This window comes from Lottia gigantea (assembly GCF_000327385.1).
Source record: "Lottia gigantea unplaced genomic scaffold LOTGIsca_182, whole genome shotgun sequence".
Classification (NCBI taxonomy): domain Eukaryota; kingdom Metazoa; phylum Mollusca; class Gastropoda; family Lottiidae; genus Lottia; species Lottia gigantea.
In genome coordinates this window covers 144779-165334 of record NW_008708330.1, presented here as the reverse complement: position 1 = coordinate 165334, position 20556 = coordinate 144779, and the positions used below count along the sequence as shown (strand labels likewise).

The 20556-nt window shown below is 35.7% G+C and overlaps 4 protein-coding genes across 4 annotated transcripts in view; all 4 read right to left on the bottom strand.

The window, feature by feature from the left end:
* Positions 1-2719: 2719 nt before the first annotated feature.
* LOTGIDRAFT_142597 (hypothetical protein) lies at positions 2720-4030 on the bottom strand (the record flags this gene model as incomplete). Its single annotated transcript, XM_009052440.1, has 1 exon — positions 2720-4030. The coding sequence occupies one exon, from the start codon at positions 4028-4030 to the stop codon at positions 2720-2722; it is 1311 nt and encodes a 436-aa protein (XP_009050688.1).
* A 1175-nt stretch (positions 4031-5205) lies between these two features.
* On the bottom strand, positions 5206-6590 carry LOTGIDRAFT_201559 (hypothetical protein; the record flags this gene model as incomplete). The annotated part of the gene is made up of 3 exons (XM_009052439.1): positions 6269-6590; positions 5929-6046; positions 5206-5424 (listed from the first exon to the last, which is right to left on the bottom strand). Coding segments are annotated over exons 1-3 (513 nt in total), but the record flags the coding sequence as incomplete, so codon positions are not given.
* A 5059-nt stretch (positions 6591-11649) lies between these two features.
* Positions 11650-16911, bottom strand: LOTGIDRAFT_174102 (hypothetical protein; the record flags this gene model as incomplete). Its single annotated transcript, XM_009052438.1, has 9 exons — positions 11650-11714; positions 11965-12067; positions 12553-12690; positions 13083-13223; positions 14055-14216; positions 14428-14552; positions 15364-15519; positions 16208-16410; positions 16835-16911. The coding sequence occupies 9 exons, from the start codon at positions 16909-16911 to the stop codon at positions 11650-11652; spliced, it is 1170 nt and encodes a 389-aa protein (XP_009050686.1).
* Positions 16912-17473: 562 nt separating this feature from the next.
* The window catches only part of LOTGIDRAFT_174101 (hypothetical protein), a gene marked incomplete at both ends in the record, with an annotated part of 14685 nt that continues 11602 nt past the window's right edge, over positions 17474-20556 (bottom strand). Inside the window, one exon of the mRNA XM_009052437.1 lies at positions 17474-20457. Within this exon, the coding sequence (XP_009050685.1) occupies positions 17474-20457 (2984 nt within the window). The remainder of the gene's footprint in view (positions 20458-20556) is intronic.

The window sequence follows — 20556 nt, the reverse complement described above, 5'->3', positions numbered from 1 at the left end:
GAGGCATTATAAATACTGATATTATCAATGAATTGATTTAAATAGGATGGAATGTCGCCTATATTTCCGGAAGCAGTGATTTTAAAATCTCAAAATCAATTCATTATAGATTATAACTTAAGCGTCTTAATATTATCATTGAGACGATGTGGCTTAAAGGGGTTGTGAAGAGGTTTTCTAAGTTTTGTATGTTTATCGGAGACACCGAAAGCTTCAATTTGCACCATTCCAATTTTCAATCAGACGTCTGTTCTTTCTGCAATTCCACTTAAACTGATGACGTCACAAACAAGCATAGTATCACAGATGGCCCTTCGCGGTTAGTGACGTCATCAAACACACGATTTTAGTGGAGTAGTAGGAACCACAGACGTCTGCAATTCGGAATGGTACAAATTGATGCTATCAGTGTCCCCGATACATATAAAAAAAATTAGAAAATCTGTTTACTATCCCTTTAAATTGATATCATCATAGCAATATTTCACTCACCGTTACATATGGAATTTCAAATTTTAATGATTGATCACGCTAGAGATTTAGTAATTATAATCTAATTTGAACAATGATATAATCTATCTTGTAATAATCAGGAGAAATGACGACCTATTCAGTCATAGTCTACAGTTAAAATCAGGAATTTGAGAATAGACATTTCCAAGTTTAATTAGTTCTTGAAGAAATTTAATTACTGAAATGATTGATTATCTTTCATATAACTACTTGTACTGATTTACTAGAACCAGTTTCTAAACGTCAATCACAGATGGCTATTTTTGACCGCTATGATTCAATGCTATCAGTCTTTAACGCGTCCTTAACCCGAAGATCTTTCAACAGTTGGTTATTGTTAAAGACTAGGCTTATGTCAATGTTCAGCATAATACACTTCGTTGTCTTTATTAGTCCAAACAGTAGCAAACAGTAGAACTTGAACATTCCATTTCAGATGGTTTCAGTCGTACTTCAACTGTGGTTTGGTTTGGAGGCGTCCTCGCCAGGATAGAGAACTTTGAAATCTAGATAGGAAGAGTTATGTCCCATAGCATTGAATCGAAAACGACTTTTTTTTTCACCCTCGATTGCATTAAGGTTGTATGGTTAGTACATTTATAACGGTAAACAATGAAACTTTATGGTAAAATATCCCATCAGAAACAAGTATGATTCTTACTATCTATTCTGGCAGTCGTAAGTCGTAAGCTAGTGCATATCAACTACATCAAAGACTATTAGAAGATCCCCGAACACCAAGGCCTTATACTATATAATCCTTTGACTGTAAGACTATATAGTAAATAGTAACTGTATCAACTATGGGGCTTTCCGTGCAAGGCAGTTCTGATATTAGCACCTTTTACAACTATATTTAACTTCAAAGGAGGTCGACAACATGTAATGGTGGCATAGTCTTAGCCAGTTGTCAAATGTTGAAATTCAACAGAAAACAATTAACGCGTTTCCTTTGCACCTCAATATATGTATCTGCAAGACCACCTCACCCTTATACTCTAATCAAACACTTAGATGTTTCTATTTAATATTTATTGCATGCTGATGCATTAGGTCGAAAACACACACAAACTAACTGAGACTTCAAAAGTAGCAAGCTAGAATTCCTATAGTAAAATAGGCAGCTTTTTCAGAGTGTTTAAAGACATGTACACCCAAATAGGATATATACTTTAAGTTTTTTTTTCTGAAACTCCACATGATATCAATGAGCTATACTTTAGTTCAACATTAACATAGATAGATAGATTCTCTAATAGTAACAAATAACAGTAACAGTAACAATAGTTAAACATAATTATCAAATATTTCAATTGAATTTGTCATCGAGGTGCATTTTGTCGAGAACTAGGTAGATTTAGTCGACTGCCACTGGGACTTGGACCAGGATCAGAAGCTAATTGATTTGAAGTATCATCAAATGCCTTCTCGAAATCAAAGAAACTCCTCTTGTCTCTGGCAGATGCCCCTTTCACCTGAAATAAATAAATAACAAAGACGCTTTCAATGCTTATTTTAAACAATACCGAAAAATATCGCCTATTCCACAAAATAAATTTAACAATTCAATATTGACAGCGAGATAACGTGCAATGAGTGGGGACTCGTGGACTGTGTGTCAGAACCCCTCCCCTGGTACTTTTTTTTTATTCAAAATATGCTCTCCTGCATTTTTTGGGTGTGGGGGTCGTGGACTTGGTTCAAACAGTACCTCTAGTATGTAAACCACATCATTTAGTGAGTACAGTACAACATGCTCAAAAAGACGAAGTTTTATTCTGGATATCGCAGGGGGTAAACCACATCAATTAGTGAGTACAGTACAACATGCTCAAAAAAGACGAAGTCTTATTCTGGATATCGTAGGGGGTAAACCACGTCAATTAGTGAGTACAGTACAACATGCTCAAAAAATATGAAGTTTTATTCTGGATATCGCAGGGGGTAAACCACATCAATTAGCTCGTGCAGCACATGCTAAAAAAACATATAGATAGAACATGATATAAAAGACTATAAAAGTGCTTACGTCAAGACTTTTTTCAAATTGTTCTTTAAATGTTTCAAGAATATTATGAACTTGGCTTCTTCTTCTTCTCATTTCCAAGTCGATTGCTGAAAGTTAAAGTAGAACCAATATATTGCGAACAGAAGACCCGTGATTGATATAGTTACAACCATAGAACACGTTTATTCAAAGATATAATTACATAATCATAATTGTAATGGGATAAAAATGGTCGGTGAAACATTCGTGAAATACATGTAGTAAAGAATTACCTTGCTGTTTTTCTTCCTCAACGTTTTTCTTTATCATTCCAGATGGTATCCAGTCAGTGATGACACTTTTATAGATATTAGTCAGGACGTTGACTATACCATACGGTGGTGGTATGCTGGTAACATTGGATCGTACCACAGTCATGGTGTTATTCATAATAGCTTGGAACATGGTGAGTAATATCAATATCACAAAGAATACCAGAGTGAAGAAGTACAATGCACCTAATCCATCAGAAGCACCTAACATCATACCCAACTGATTCTTACCCAACAAATACGTAAAAATTGACACACCTGCATCCATTGGAGAACGGAATTGTTTTAATTTGGTCATAAACAAAACGTAACCTGATGCAATGTATGCAAAATAGAAGATACCAAATACAAAAGCAAAACCTATGAGACCTTTAGCTGACGCTCTTAGGACCTCTCCTATCATTGTAAAGCGCCTGTTATAGCCCAATATTCTTAACATCCCAATAGTAGCTGTAAACACCAGAAAACTCAAACTGTGCACGAACAACGAATCCCAAAGAACAATATGCTCAAAATTAACAAACTTCTTTGGATCTGCTCTGAATTTCGTCAACGTTAAACTTGAATATACCTCTCTACAGATAAAGAAAGCCACACCAAATATTGTTGTTATGAACGTTAGCAGATCCATAATATTCCAAAAGGAAATGAAAAATGCAAACTTCTGCTTTATCAAAAGTTTTATACATTTATAGCCAAACACCATTAAAATAATCAGAACTATTATTTCACAAAGGATAATAAAAGCACCAATCGGTCCGACATTTTGAAAAACCCTTAGTGTTTGAATTTGTTTCCATGTAAGAACACTGCCAAATTCAGGGAACTCCGCAATCAGTTGCACAAACGTTAACAGATTTTTATTGGCATTATACAGAGAAAACTCTACAAAAACAGCCCTCGTTTGACGATCCAACCATCCATAATTCTTAATCTCCTTGAGCTTATCCATAGAAACATCACGATTAACACTCATTTCAAGAAAATATCCATCACCCTGATACAAATCTAAATGACCAGAGATCGGCATTCCCCAAGCATCTTCAGAAGTAGCATGTAACCAGGCATCAAGTGTACTAGATCGTAATCTGGTATCTAAAGAACATGGTTGTGGATTCCAACCAGGACAATAATCGGCTGTTTCTGATTGACTTGATGTGTAAGGCCAGTAATATGAATATCCTTCGATGAGATTCATATATTTTGTTCCATAATATGGTGGTGGCCCTGTAATAATGACATAGAAAAAGATGGTAATTTTGATCAAAAATCTTCCATACACTTAGATATGTTGTTTGGATTTCGGGTTTCGTTTTGCGATTTGGATCGTTAGTAGGCCTTCTACAATGCGACGTTTCGACGATGGCCTGTATCGAGTGTATTGTGTAAATGTTATATAGTCAATTACCACTAGAATAAACCTTGGCCCTGGGATAGGTGTCGGTGCACCTTTCAATCCAAAATGGAGATCAAACAGGCTATCAGCAAAGTGAGAGCGAGAGCTCAACCAAAGAAAATGGTCTGAAAAACAATACTTTTAAGAAAAGAGAAGCACTCACGCTCTTTTATTCGAACCTGTCGAATCCGAGCTGGTCCAACACGGAAATTAACATGATCATTGTAAAATAATCGTTCTCTCCAAGACAGTTTATCTCCCCTAAAATTACCAACTGGAAACAGTGACGGCACCATTTGATCATTCGCCCAATCGAAGAAGTCGTCATAGGATTGAATCTGAAAAAATCATCACCAGTTTACCAATTGTGACAAAATAAAGAACTGAATAAATTGGCATTCCCAAATGTTTGATTAATATAAAAGATATAGCACACTAGAAGCTTTGATTTTGAATAAAATTGAATAACATTAAATATTGTTTGATTTTAGGATTTTCTATAGGGTTAATCCACCTACACCAAGTTTTGTCAAAATCAGACAAGAATTGTGCCTTCTAGAATGTATACGGGTAATTGTGGACCGACTGACATGGGCGACGCCAATAAACGCCCACATGTTACGTGAGAGTTTAAAACGGTCTTTTTTAACTAAGAAAGTTGTGTTCTCTAGAAACATTAAGTAATGACTAAACCCACGAATCCTGTGTGTGACAATTGTTTACTTTTGAGAGTTTTTATCTTTCGATGAGTCCACAAGCCTAATATCTGGATGTGTGACTCAATGTGCCAACAAAGATCACTTGTCTTACTACAAAATAATTCTCTGCGCTGTTTTTACAACATTTTACAAAGAAAGTACTTTTATCAATGTATTTGGTAATTAGTGATATATTATGAATGTTTTTATAATATAATTTTGAATGCAGGTAGATGAGTAAGTATTTGTAAAACAAAGATTGTGGAATACTTACGTTTTCAAAACTGCCAGTGAATATATCTTGTTCAATGTGTGTTTGAAATGCAAAGTTACTGGTATCTCGATTACCATAACAAACAGCATATAAAGCAAACAAAAATACTCCATACAATATCAAGTTCATAAAAACAGATTGAGCCTTCAGTTCTTCTTTACGTCGTTGTCGGGCTTTTTCCATAAGAGATTCTGGTATAGGATCGGGGGGAAGTTGAGATACATCTGTTAAACGACAGGATACATATCAATATTTGTTAATTTCAAATGCCATACCAAGCTTGTCTTACCATCTTCAAAATGGTCAAGATATTACGAGGACCCTCGACAGAAAGGCTGTAAACATTATGTCTTTGTGTTCACAGACTGTCTGCCTAGCGTACAATCCAATCAAATAGCTTCATTTGCAAACCAAAGTGTTGACTTTTGCAGCCAAGGTATAAGGCGAAGTTCGTATTAGCTTGACATTGTGAAGATGCATATCGCCAGACGTTAGCCTTTGTCAGTGTTACAAGCATGGTTTTAGGATTAATTAGTTTGTTTGGAAAATAATATAAGTACTAAAATAAAAAACGAAATGACAACTTAACATCTTTAGTTGCCCTTTAGGGTCAATTCATAGAAATAGTTAACATCTTTACAGCTGTCCTTCAGAGACACAATGCTTTAATTTAGTTTAATGGAACAACGTGATTTAGCATTCATTCGTCGTTGAGTCAAGAGTCTTACCAACTTCAGTTAAACCAAATTTCTCTACTTCTGTCTGTACCTTCTCCACATTGACTTTATCTACCTGATTATAGGGACTTCTTAGTAAACATGCCAATAGGACTGACATCAATAACACCTACAAGAAATTAACAAATCATGAAAAACGAAATGGGCACCACATTTGTCTACTAGTGACAATGTTATCATTGAAAAATACCTTTTGAAACCTCATGCATTTTGTTGTTATAGTAGAATAACCCATTTTCGCACGCTTTTTAACAAGCACGCTTTAACAATGGAACCAATCTCGAACATACAAGTTTAAAGTTTTAACACTGGAAGATTACCATTGACTCACCTTAGCAGGATCCATTACAAAAAGATTCTCAAAGAATGACAAGAAGAAAGCTGCTAACCATTCCTCCGATATAGATTTTCCCCATTCCATGCTGTAAAGTATGAGAAAATTAGAGGACGCCAGAACAATAATTACCACTATAGCCCATCCTATTTTGATACAATAATTTGGTAACATTTTATTAACGTTTGCATTATCTAAAATATCGTCCCCTTCCGGTTCCTCAACGACGATTTTTGGTACTATCTGTTTTTTCTTGCGACAGCATATGCAGGAGGAGTTCTGCTTGAGCTTGAAATAATCCGGTGGTGGTTTGGATGATTTGAATATAAATACGAGTAGAATTAATGGAGGCACGGTTATCCCCACACTGATGAATGAGTTGAAGATCGAGGTCATTGAAAATCTCAAAATGCCAATCTGGAAATCATTGCTGACTGTCTCTTCATCATCGACGTTGTTTTTAGAATTAAAGTACACAGCGTTAACGATCATGGTCAGGAACAACAGACTCAGACAGCAAGCCGAGCGTTGTAGTCTTGAGAAGGTGCTCTTATCTGGACGCAAGAAGACAGATAACCATAAATGTGCATCGGTCACATTGAGACGAGCATGAGCAGAGAAGAGTTTATCAAAGGTCATTAAGTCATCTTTGCAGGCTACTGGTATAAGTCTATCTATCATACCATCATCTTTATCTATTCCCAACCATCGATCATTTAAAAACACATATCTAGCAAATAGAAAATAACATACTTAAATGGCAATACCTGAATTGTTTTGTCGACTTAAACAGCGTTTAAGTTCCATGTTCTGTGACCCTGTGACAGATATATTTTGCTACCAATGTTAAAGTTTTGTGAAACTATTCCTGAGTTTCATCCATTACCGTCTTGGACAGGCCGGGCTGCCAACGGGACAACAGATATTTTTTGGGAACTATTAAACAGAAATAAACTGCAGACTGCCCCGATTAACCGAATAAGTTGGAACTAATAAGCTAATTGAAATATGTAAACGTAGTATTACCGTTGATGGGTCTGAAGATCTTGCACAATAATTTTACTCAGAAACCAACTACCATTGGAACCATGACCTTTATTATCATGCCATACACGGAAGTATGTCAAATCACCCAATTCCACAGAGCTAGAACACACTAAGTTCAGAACACTGCTCGTTTCAAAATCCTGTAAGTAATGAAATAAACCGTTTATAGTACCACCGAGATGTAAGGCCTTTGACGGAATAGAAAAGGGCTTTCTGACGCCCAAATTCGACTGATGTGACAAACTAAGCATCATTGGCGCTTCTATGAATCATTGGATTGAAGGGAAGAGTAGAGGCTACATAATTGTCAAAGGAGGATCACAGCATCAGGCATATCTCAATGATAAGAAATCTTAAACTGTAGGGGCCAGTCTTTTCAGAGGGAGGGGCATCAACCTTGGTTCTTAGTATTGTTCATCATTTTACTTAATAAACTTAACATGGTACGAAATAACTCTAGTTTACCCTTTTTCCATCACTAAGACACCTCACACCAGTATCACCTTGGGTTCCAGCCATGATGAAATAAATTCCAGATTTAGTACCAGCATTCTTTCTTAATCCAGTGTACACGGTCAGTAGATAAAAATGTCTATCATCTGAAAGATTGTCCGTTAAATAGCCTACACACCACTACAATAAAAAATATATTCGCTTTGTTAAACATCTATTGCACTTATTGGGGCTTGTGAGGATGCTGTTGGTCTATTTTTGCGCAACCTCTATACATTACTGCATCAACGTTATATTTACTTTGTTATGGGCATCTTTAATTGTGATGATCGAGTAGGACATTTTCTATTTCTTGTATGTGTTGGAATCAACCAGTCGTTCAAAGGACACAATTTGTTAAGGACTCCTATGCTACAGGCTTGGAAGGTTAAGAATCAAGTGGTTCAACTACCATAGGGACTAGTTGAACCTAGTCCACGGCCCCCACCCTAGTTGTGTTGTAACAGATAACGGTAGACAATTGCTGCTGTTCGGGAATAGTTGCCCGTCTCCACGAGCCTAGTCAGGAGCAGTCGTTAAACTGTTAGTCGAGGACTCCTACAGGCTTGGAAGGTTAAGAATCCAGTAGCTCAACCAGGTACCATAGAGACTAGTTGAACCAGGTCCACTGGCTTCCAACTGTTAGTCAATAGCCTTTCATGAGTAAATCCTTATAGAAGATTAAAAATAATTAATAAAATACCCTTTCTTTGTCCTGTTCATCCTTTCGATTTGTCCACATAGCAATAAAGCTGTACAGTACTAATATTGCTATTACTGAACCATAAATCGATGCATTAGACACATCAAACTTGGTCCATATTACATTAAAGTCTATAGTATTTGGTGGTACATAGAAGGAACTGGCAAATGAAGTACCAGGAGGGTCATCACAGACACAGATTGTCTCGTCTGGTGTGGAATATGGTGAAATCTAAAATAATAAAAGAAAAAAAAACTAAAATATACAAAATATTTGAAATATACAAAAATCTATATATACGAAAAATCTACAATATACGTAAAAAAAATCCAAAATAAAACAGAATAATCGGAGATCGCACCAACTATTCTTTGGCGAAAATTGAAGTTATAAAATCATCATAATATTATATTGATTGTTCAGACTTACCTTACAAGCTCTTGGATCCCATGCTTCAGTATTTTCATCCCAAACTCTACAGCCATCAGTGGTAGCTAATACACTGTACTTATCAAATGTAGCTAATGTTTCATTAACAGTATCAATAACAACAGTAGCTGTACCTGAACCTCCTGTAAACAAAGACAAATTTTGAGAATCTTATGTGGAATCGATCAAAATATCCAAGATGGGAAATCAGATCATTTTGACAAGGTGACTCTGCTAGTGGACAGGACTGGCTCCCCCCCTCCCCCCCCAAAAGGTATTTCATCAGGTAGAAAAACGGAATTTGAAGTGCCCTTTATGAAATTTCTACCGAAGGTGTTGCCGGATCAGTAGGTGCTTAAGCGTTTACTTTATAAGCAGCACATTCTTACCATTATCCAAAGATGAGTCAGTAACATTATCGGAATCACCTGGAGCTTCTGTTGTGTTGGGCATTGTTGAGTTATTTGCTGCACTTCGTTTTCGTCTCAAATTGGGAATATCAGGAGGACGTTCACCTGCAGCAACAAACAAATAGTCTATTTACAAGGTAGATTTCTGATCGTCGAAGACTGGCATAAATTGATCATAATTGTGGTTCACACGATTTTACCACCCGTGGTTGCGTTTCTGAACGATTGTGGTAAATTAGATTTCAAGATGTATTGTGTCAAACATGGTCATCACAATTGTGTGAAGCAGTAAGTCGCGAATTCGTACCAGAAGTGACTGCTTATTGATAAACAATTTTTTTGCAGCTTGAAACACGTGCTCTTATGCTTGAATGACAAATTTCTTATCACTACGCCCTAAGTACTCTCTGAACCTCAATGAACCACTCTCTTAAAAAAAATGGACTAACCTTCGACAAAGACAAGTCCGGCTATAACAGTTCCAACATCCGGGAATGTATCAGGCGGAGCTGTTATTTTAAATACGGCATTTCCTCTCAATGTATCATTGACACCATATGTCTTGTAATCGTACTTATTGACCTTTGGTGTTTTATTAATTCTTAAATAAGCTGTAACATTAATAACGTTGATTGGAGCAGCTACATACAATGTACACACATCGAATGTTTTTCTCAAAGGAAATGTATGATAGTGCATTCCTTCGTCCCCTTTTACAGTTTCATCGAGTCCAAATCCTTTAAAATCTGGAGGATTTTCGGTTTTAAGTTTTAACGTTACTGGCATCTTAATAGTTGTGCCATTTTCTGTTTTAACTTTCATTCTGACCACCTTGGATTCTATATCGTAGGATGAATCGTTTTTACCCCATGTATATGGATTGGTTTTGAACACCGTTGTCTGAAAAATGAACACATAAACCATTTAGTATTGAACTGCCAGGGCGGCAGGCCTTATTTTGAAAAATTATGTCATTGTCTAACAGAAAGGGTTTAAATGACAGTGGTTGTAGTGGAAAACCTAAAATTGCTACATATGATATACTGAGTTCAATGATAGAAATAACTATCCAGCAGCTTGGTGTTCTTAGCTTGACGGCTCAGCAATTGAGACTGATGAGGAATAGTGTCCAATTCTGTACAATAACATTACAATTTCCATAACCATTAAGTTTTATTCTCTCAGGAATCAGTATCGGGTGCTTTTTCCTATAGCAGCAATAACCTAAGTTTGCGAATAAATTGCATTGGTATACCTGTATATCCAAATTGTCGTTGACCATTACTACACCAGTATCGTTAGCACCAGGTAGATTAACAGTTATATCTTCACCAGCTTTTATATCAACTTTAGCTAAAACATCAGGACTTAGTTTTCTAGCACTTAAAGTTAGCTCCTCCTTTACTATAGTCTTGGCTTCTTGTCCTCTGACAAGTAAACTACTGAGAGCATTCTGACTTTTGTCTAGACTGTCTTCAACATCAACTATCATAGATCTTGTCTAAAATACAAAAGGAATAATGTCTTCAGAAATTTTAGCACACCAAAAAACACCACTCAAACTGTTGACATGGTTTGCATTTAGATTATGCTAGTTCATGGAAATTTTGACTCTGTTCCGTTACTCTCTAAATCACAATTGCCTTAAATTAACATAAAAATTGAAAAAAAATCCTTCTAAAATGTGGTATGGGAAGAGCTAATGCATGATGGTTAGTTTTGACCAGTTAAAAGTAAAAACGTCGATGCTATCCTTGTCATAATTCTTGCTGGGGCACATGCTTAATGTGAAAGATCGGGCAAAAAGTGAGACGAAAATATACGGGGTGAAAAATACAAGTCAATACTTCTTCAAAATACTCAACTGTTTGTTTCTGCTTTTCAACTGCAACTTGTTCTGATTCAGCTATTTTATAAGCTAAATGGGCAGCTTCTTCTCGACTGATCCCCGGACCACCTTTCCCGGTAGCCTCTACTTCTAGTAGTATGGCATCTTTATCTAGAGTTGGTACCCTTCCTTTAAGATCGGGCACAGTAGTCTTTAGTATACCACCCATCATTTCAGCCATTCCTATTGAGGAGGTAATGAAATTAAAGTCATTCGCAAGACAACTCAATCTGTTATTCAAGCAAGAAAATCTGATTATATATATGGAAATCGAAACAGCAATACACAGATCATAAGATCAAATAATTTAGGATCAAAAGAAAAGTTGATAAGGTGGATATCAGCAGGGTTATTGCGAGAGAATTTGCCCATTTTTTATACGACTTCGAAACTTTTAAAATTTTATTTTTCAATCGTGCTTTACAAATCCAACCAGTACTCCTTTGGGTTGCATTGCGCTACGACATATAGACACTAGAGAAAAATATCGTTGAAAATTCATTATTTTTTATTATGTATATATAATATTCACTTTACTGATCCAGATCAAACTTTTAAACAATTACAAATAAAAAGACACAAAAAAACATCATAGATGTAACCCTTTGGGAGTTTCATATATAAAGAATATAATAATATTTGCTTTCAGAACAATTATTACTTATTTATACAAATTATATTTATAAAATACAATAGTTCAGTATAACCTGTGTATAATACTCACCTGCTACAGCCGTACCAATTTCATCTCTAAATGTATATGGACGATGCTTAATGATCCCTTCCAGTCCATTGGCAGAAGCAAGGGCGAGTTTCGATCCCATCGTCTACATAAAAAATGTTCATGTCGAACATTATAGATGCCTATCTCCGCAAATTGCTTTTGCTTATTTTTAGAGAGTTTATATAATATTTTACTATTTTACTATTTTTCTCATGCTACCGATACGTGTTTCGGATCAACAATTCTCATCAGAAAAAGCATTTTTGGGTATGGAGGTTCATTTTCCAAAAATGCACTGTGTGCTTTTATGTAAATTTAACGAGATCACTAAAAACCAAATGGTTGCCTTCAACTATTCTACATAAATGTTCTGCATTTTCTTTCCAGTGAAAAAATGGATTTGCGACTCAAATCAACACAAATGTCCTTAACATATGTATTTCAAACTTGGTGACGGAGTATTGTCAATGCAAAATATGAACTATTAAAACTGGATGAAGAGAATCTCGCGATGTTCAGATCTTAAGCTGACCGTATTTAAAAAAGAAGTATTTGGTGTATGGAGAGCTAATTTAAAATACCACTTACTGCTGTATCCAGTGAAGAAGCTTTAGGATTTCTCAAAATATTAGAAACCGTAGCTGTTAATTGTTTTACTCCACCACCATTTAAATTCAAAACATCATCTTTTCTATGCAACAAAGCTTTCATTTGAATTTCTCCGATCTAGATTGAAGATAAGATAAGGGTACAATGAAATTCGAGTTTTTCAAGATATTTATTAGTAGCGTACATCATAAGATTCATAGTAGCATGGGGCAGTGAATGACTAGTTGTAAGTACACTTTTCCATTTATCAATATCTAACAGTGTTCAATAAATGGGACCAGCAAAGGTCCTTCACTTTCGTAACACCATATTTATCCGAAAGAAGTAGGAATAAGTATTTCATTTTCATCTTCTGTCTTTGATTGCCAAAGGTGTCTCTGGAAAAAGTTGTGATAATCTAGTTAACAAAGTCTTTAACGCATTGTCAAAGTTTCGAGTTTCCAAGTTGAATTTACGAGTTGTTCGAATGTTCGCATTACAGTCGACGCTTCCGTAAAATAGACAGATACCTTTTTGACTTTGTCTTCAGCTTCAGTATCTTTAGGTTTAAGAAAATCAGTATAAACAGTTCTCCAATCTGGTGCTGTTGAGTTCTCATCATAAACAATATCATCAGCTTCATCAAATAAGATCGTATTATCAGGAAGCTCCTATTAATGAATACAGTTTTTGACAAAATATAAAGGAATGCATGAAAGGTTTTTGAATACTGTGAATAATGTAAGTTTGTGAATACCTGACAGAGAACTGTATGACCTATAGAACAGACATCAGAATTATTTCAAATTCTTTAGGTATTGATCTAAGCTAAAATGCATTATTAACGACAAAAGTTAATCATGCTTAAATATGTGTGTCTCTTCTTGGCTGAACATACATAATGGAAGATATGTATATTATGTATTATTATGTTGTTCTTACGAAAGGGATTAATTTAAACGAAAATAAGTCATACTCTTATGTACCTAATTCACCTATAATAGCGAGAGCAGTCAGCAATCAAGCATATTTTTAAGGATATAAGCAAAAAATTCGGCTATTTTATAATTCAGTTCGTTCTATCTTTCTCATTGTTATTGTTTGGACCTGCGTAATTGACATTGTTCTTCTCTGATGATCACGTCATATCAATAGATGTCTGAAGGAAATGAACTTAAAATAAATGTAAAGAGTTTTTCTCAATTTTGGATGTGTACCCGGACAATGATACCATCAATTTGCGTCATTCCAATTTTCAATCAGACGTCAGTGGTTCTAGCAATTCTACTAAAACGCCAAGGCCTTATGTGATACTAGCAAATGATATGACGTCATATGACATGGTTTTAGTGGAATTGCAGGAACCACAGACGTCTTTATTGCATAACAAATTTAGAAATCCTCTTTATAATTCCTTAAACTGTTTAAGTTAGCATTTCTATATATATAGGTATATATATGTATATTAACATGCCGTTACAATTTGAACAGATTGTACTTACAATGGACTGCACCACAGATACGACAGAATTAACAACTCTGGTAAACCTTACAGTACTACCACTGATATCAATATCCTTTAACATCTCTTCATTTGCAGTCATTATATTCGATACTTGTGTTGACGCATCTGTATGACTAGTATCATTTAATGGTGTTTTTAACTGCAATACAGAAGACCGAGTGGCATAGGTTTAGTAGACTTTTTAGGACATATAAGAAGGGGTTCAGACCATCACCACGAAACTCACCAGAACAAATTGTCCCTATTGGTAACGTAATTGTACGATGAGGAAATTAGAATTGGTAATAAGACATTTTGTTTTAACTTGGTCATCAATTTTTATTAAAAAAAAATAGAATGCACCCACTTACAGTAATATCCATATACGATACAGCATAATCTTGTAATATATCATAAACATATGTTACTAATTGATAATCAGTGCCGACTGCTCCTGGAAATATTGGCACTTCCAATTCAGCTGATGTACTCTCGACTAGAAATAGACATTGATAAGTACACGGAATTACGTCAATTTCTTGGGTAATGAATATAGGCCTAACAAATAACCATATCACAAAAATCTGTTGTCCATTGGAAAATTCTTTGACCCTTACTCGACATTCCCACGTGATTCATAAAAAACGCCACGACAATAACATTATTAGCTATGTGAACTCTGAATGCAGTGCTGAATTGACAAACTAAATCGCAGAGGCATCAGATGCTCTGCAAGTGCTGCTCCTGCTTGTTATCTGAAATTTTCCTTAATTCTTTTAAAATCATTTTCATTACAGCAGCCAAAGAGGTGAGTCCGAGCCGTTCTATATAATCACAGGCGTAAAATGTGTTGTATAGTGAATCTTCACAACGCCGAACAATTACGAACTGCATCTAATACTTTGACTGCAATAGCCACTTCACTTGAATCACGGATGTTTGTAAATGGAACGATTTGATTGGATATACTTCCTTATGTGAAAAGTTTACAAGCTGCTAACAATGTTTCTCCAAAATGTTGTTTTGAATTTCGGGTTTCGTTTGTACATGTAGTTGCCTATTAATAGTGTATCGGGAGTCTTGATTCAATTGGTAGATTTAAACGGTATGTTCATTATTCCAGAACACCCCCTGATTTTGTGATTTTGTTAACAGTTTTAGAAGCTAATAATACCACATTGACATCATCATGGGACTAAAAATGTTGTTGAAATATAGGCCATCATGGGGATTTGACCAAATACAATTGTGCTGCGTTTCATAACAGAAACAATAAATATATAATATCTGTTGATAACAATAAATACCTCCGTCATCTAGTGGAATTGTTTGATCTCCTTTCTTTATAACATATTTATAAGACATGGGTTCAACACCATCTATTTCTTCATTTCGTTCAGAGCGGAACCCCTCATCCATGTAATTCTCACAAATTATCTGGAACTTGGTTTCGGAAACAATACCTATAGCAGTAATAATTTATTAGTTATTTATCAGCAAACTACCATTTCCCAAAAGTATTTGCGTTTGATAAACAATTGAATATTTACTTGGAAGTTGCAGGGATTAAGAACATTATGAAAGATTGTACAGTTTAAACTTATACAATGTAAATGTTAGTGTTTTGACTATATCACGCCATTGTCATGTTGATTATCATGATAGAATAAAATAAACTTTAAATAGAGATTCGTAAATCATATAAATATCAAATCTAATTAAAAATTTCCGATTTCCTTTCCGATATATTTCTTCTCCACAGTAATCTGAGAATGTTTCTACCATAATCCCGTTCTATATTTACGATATTTAACCAATCAAGTGTGTCATGTAGGACCCGTTTCTTTATAACAATGAAAATATGTGTGGAAATATAAAGAAACTGTTACATAATTCAACTTTTGGTTTGGCTATTTTGAAATTCTTATAAGGACAAAACACGTTATAAATTTGTTGAATCTGAACATGACTGTGGTAGAAAACATATGAGATTACAATGTAGATGAAAAATTCAAAACAAAATTTAATCAATGTGTGACAGTCGATTTTGAAATGGGAATAACGAATAACTGCGTACTGATCTTCGGCATACAATGAATAAGTCGCTAACAAAGAAGATTTTGATTGATTAAATCAAGTAATAAGAGGTACCTTCAGTAGGAACAGATTTACAAGAACCATTATATGGCGGTAGATTGGCATTTACAACGTATGCAGCATAACCTTTACTGAGTCTTCCAGGTATATCAACTGTAACCTCTACTATATATTCACCACCAGGTTCAAACACGTTAGCATTTATTACTATGGATGTCGGATTGGTACCTTGAACATTTTGACGAAACTGGCATTTACTGATCACAAAAGTTATATGGAGATGAGATACACTTAAGCCAGCAACATAAATTATGACTGGCTCATATAATTTTCTCTGCCATCGAGGTTATAATCAACGCATTTAAATAAACAAAATGTCAGTTGCAAACACATTTACAGTAAATCGTTGGACTCATAGAGAAATCCACGTGTTGACTCCTGTTCAATAAAATAAATCTAGTCTGATATTCATTGAATGGATATGACCCATAATGTCTTTTTTTCAATTGATAATATCGTCCAATGTGCTGTTGCTTTTGGATTCGGCTTGGGTACGTACAAATGCCCTAGTGACTCATAACAAGTATTCAATGACAATAGAGGGTTCTATCTCTTGACCAGAAACGTTGATATCCAGAAAGTACGCCCTCAAGTATAGACATACGCATACATTAGGCTTACCTGTATCCCCTATCTTCGATGTCAGATCTATATTGACGACCTCTGTGCGTTTGTTTAGCAATCTGGACATACTCCATTCGTAGACAGCTGTCGCGTATTCACTTGGAAAGCAAGATGTACACTCGGTTTGCAGGGACAGCTCTGTAGAAAGAGCAACCTTTACCTCACAATTAATAATGCACCTAAAGAAAACATAAAACGAAAGTAGCTAAATAAATTCATCGAGAGCAAATGCATCATGTAAGGCATCTTCCATTAGCTATACATGAAGTTAAAATGTGTGAGTCGAAAGAATCAAAATTTAAATTTGTTAATAGGTACTTTAGGTCTGATCAGGGGTGAATTTATATACAACATAAGTCAACATCTCCCACGAAAGAATTGAAACATGTAGGAGTAAAATTTGATCTGCACCGGTACCTGATATAAAGCTTTGTTAATATTTTGCGCAACTATTCGGGAAAATATGGATCGCGTTATAATGACTAGTTGAAGGGGTAATTGTTGTCTGACGTTTTCCAATATTTCAAAATTTTGAAGAATTACCATTCGATTGCACGTGTGTATTACGCTTGTCATCAGATGTTCCAGACATAAGCGAAGATGCCGATATAACAATTGATAGAGAGGAATAAATACTTACAAAATATTGATATCTGGAGCTTCATAAAGAACTTGTACTGTCTGAATAAATTCGCCAGCAGTACGTCCTGGTTTATTTACCTCCAAAGTAAATATATACCCAATTGGTCTCTCCTCACTACTCGCTTTAAACAATAGTGTTCCAGCTGCAAGCTGATAACTGACTGAGTTACATGGTATGCTAAAACTTTCATTTTTATACTTGGATAATAATTCCAGGACTGTTGTAGTATTCACTTTTTTACACGTCCAGGAATAAGACAAATCATCTGGTTGTCCTTGTTCTTTAAGAGGATCATAAGATAATGGAACAGCATCTATCGTTATATCTTTCATACCAGTTGTTCTTTGAAATCCGCCAACAATCTCAGCACGGATCGGAGGGTCACGAAATTCCAAGAACGTGATTTCATTCAACCAACTTTCTGGTTTTAAAACAAAGCTGACGTTAAGAGATAAGATATATTTGCCTTTGGGAATTGAGTTTTTAGGAAATCGTATGAAGTCCGTTTGTGGTTGGTCTAGTGATACATTGGTCATGTTACCATCTGTAATATTCTTCAGTGTCCAAACAAACCTTGGTTGATGTTCACCACAATATATTGTCAATCTTGATGATATTTGCATCAACTGGGAAGTATAAATACGCATAGGATTGTCCTGATAAGAATACTGCGGGTCAAAAATACCAATAATTGAAAAACATTCGTTTATTACACTTGTACTCAATTTACCACTAGTAGATGTCAAGACATTCGAGCAGTTGTACAAGATGGTATATGGTCCTAGTTTAGTATATGTATGAAGAAATGTTATAGGGTGACTAAGACTTATATTATCCGTATGATAGTGCAATACATTATCAACGGTATCACCAAAATTATATTCACAGGTTACGAATGTGATTGGTTTTGATCCTGGAGGTAACCCGAGTGACAGACGAAAGTTACCAGGCGGAAATGCAACGTTCTGAGCTGACACTGATAAAAGGCTTGTTAATGGATTTTCGACAACTAAGACGTCCTCGACTGTGTTGAATTCTGAAAATGTTGAATTGAACACTTTTGCAGTAGCAATATAGTACCCACCATCAGCGAAAGAGTGGCTAAAGTTTTGTGATGACACGGGAACTGTACCGTCTCCAAAATCGATTTGGTAACTGAGCGGTTCAACAGAACCGGTATTAATTATTTGTGTAGTGAACAGTACCGGATTTCCAGCCAGAACTATCAAGATATCAGATGAAATGGTTACTGTTCCAATCTGTTGAGTAAATGTGATTGTTTTCGTTTCATTACTCATGTTAATCTCTAGCATTCCCATGAAAATATCGCGCTTTGGGAAATGATGGACAAGGATCCATTCGTTGAAGGTTTGGACTAGAGGAGTAGAGTCGTCACCAAAATTCCACGTCAATTGTGTGTTTGGTGGTGTAACGTCCAGATCTTTTATCCTTAAGCTAAACTCTACATCTCGACCCTCGGTAAAATTGGTTGGAAAGGGGTTCTGGTGAAATAAATTCACGTCGTCGATTGTGTAATATCGAACGCCTATGGAGCTGAATAACGTGATATTACTTATTTGATTACTGCAAAACACATTAACCGAGTAATTTCCAATGTTGCTGTATGTATAAAGGTGTGAAAAAGGTGATGTCCAAGTCAGATCTAACGTCACGTTCTCATCATTCCCGTCTCCATACGTGAAAACACAAGAAACGGATGTTGGTGGTGGCATTTCATGTTCCATACTGAGAGTAAACTCTACTGTACTATTGTCATAAGGTATAACAAGCGAAGATGGGGTTAAAGTTAAATTTCCTACAGCATTTTGTATGATGATTGACGTCGTATAATTCTTTTCGTACTCTGGATTAAATGATCTCATGGATATATAATATGTGATTGGTTCAGAATACGTTGTATTCAAGGGTGCTTGGCTGAAGGGTAGATAAAGGTCGTCCTCTGTGTTAGATGCTTGTTTAGAATTTCCGTATATTATTTTATACTCAAATCCAGATGGTGGTGGATTAATGAATTCAAATGTTACAACTTTGCCAACTTCAGCATATGGCTTTTTAGGTTCCAGTGTCAAGTCTTCTAACTTATCCCATATTGCAAAATCAACTTCCAGGTTGTCGGAGCTACTCTCAGACCAAATACTTAAATTGGCTTTAAATTGACCCTGAGTGGTGAATGATTTGAAAAATTCTGTACTTTCTCCTGGGGTAAAAGATTTTGTTTCATTTTCACCCGTGTGATAAAAGATCTGAGCTTGTAATGTGCCCATGGGCGTCAAAGCCTCAGATTGAGTTTGAATGTCGAATTTAAGGTTACTCGAAGTCTCGGCAACTGGCGAATCAACAGAAGCGACAATGTGGTTGACAGGGTACTGAACCGTCAACAGAAACCATGTATATTCTGCGCTTGCATTGTTGGCTGCCACCACTGTTACGTTGTCTTTAAGGATAGCATCACATGAGTAATTCTTCCAAAGTCTATTGATATCTCCAGAATAGATTTGAAGTATTGAATATTGCTCAAACATCCACTCACTAAGAACATTGCTACCACTTACCAAATCGAATTCAATAACGTATGTTTCATTTATGTTGCAAAAGTGTTTCCGCCCCGGTGGTGGTAACCCAGCTACCTTGGCTTCATGGAATATGTAAAGATTTAAATGTTTCTTGCCCTCATTGTTTAGTAACTCCAAGGTTAGGTCATATATACCATAACTGGTAAAAACTGGATGAGATGTTTTGATTGTTACTGCTCCTGTCTTAGATGTCTCAGAGTGAGTAATATCTGATGAAGGTATTGGGTCACTGTTCAAAGTTGCCGTTAGTGTTGATCCTGTTCCTGTGGCATATTGAACGTTTACTATCTGGTCTTCATCGGTTAGTTTTATCAAATTGGTTCCCCCGGGTGATATCTCAAAATTTGTAATTGGTTCAGCATTGCTTATCGTTGCAGCAGACCCTAAATAAAGACATATCGTAACATTAGCATCCTTGAGCAGTGGCAGCGCAAGTCTCCAAAAACTGATTGTATAACTTGGAGGCCGACTGACTTAATAGG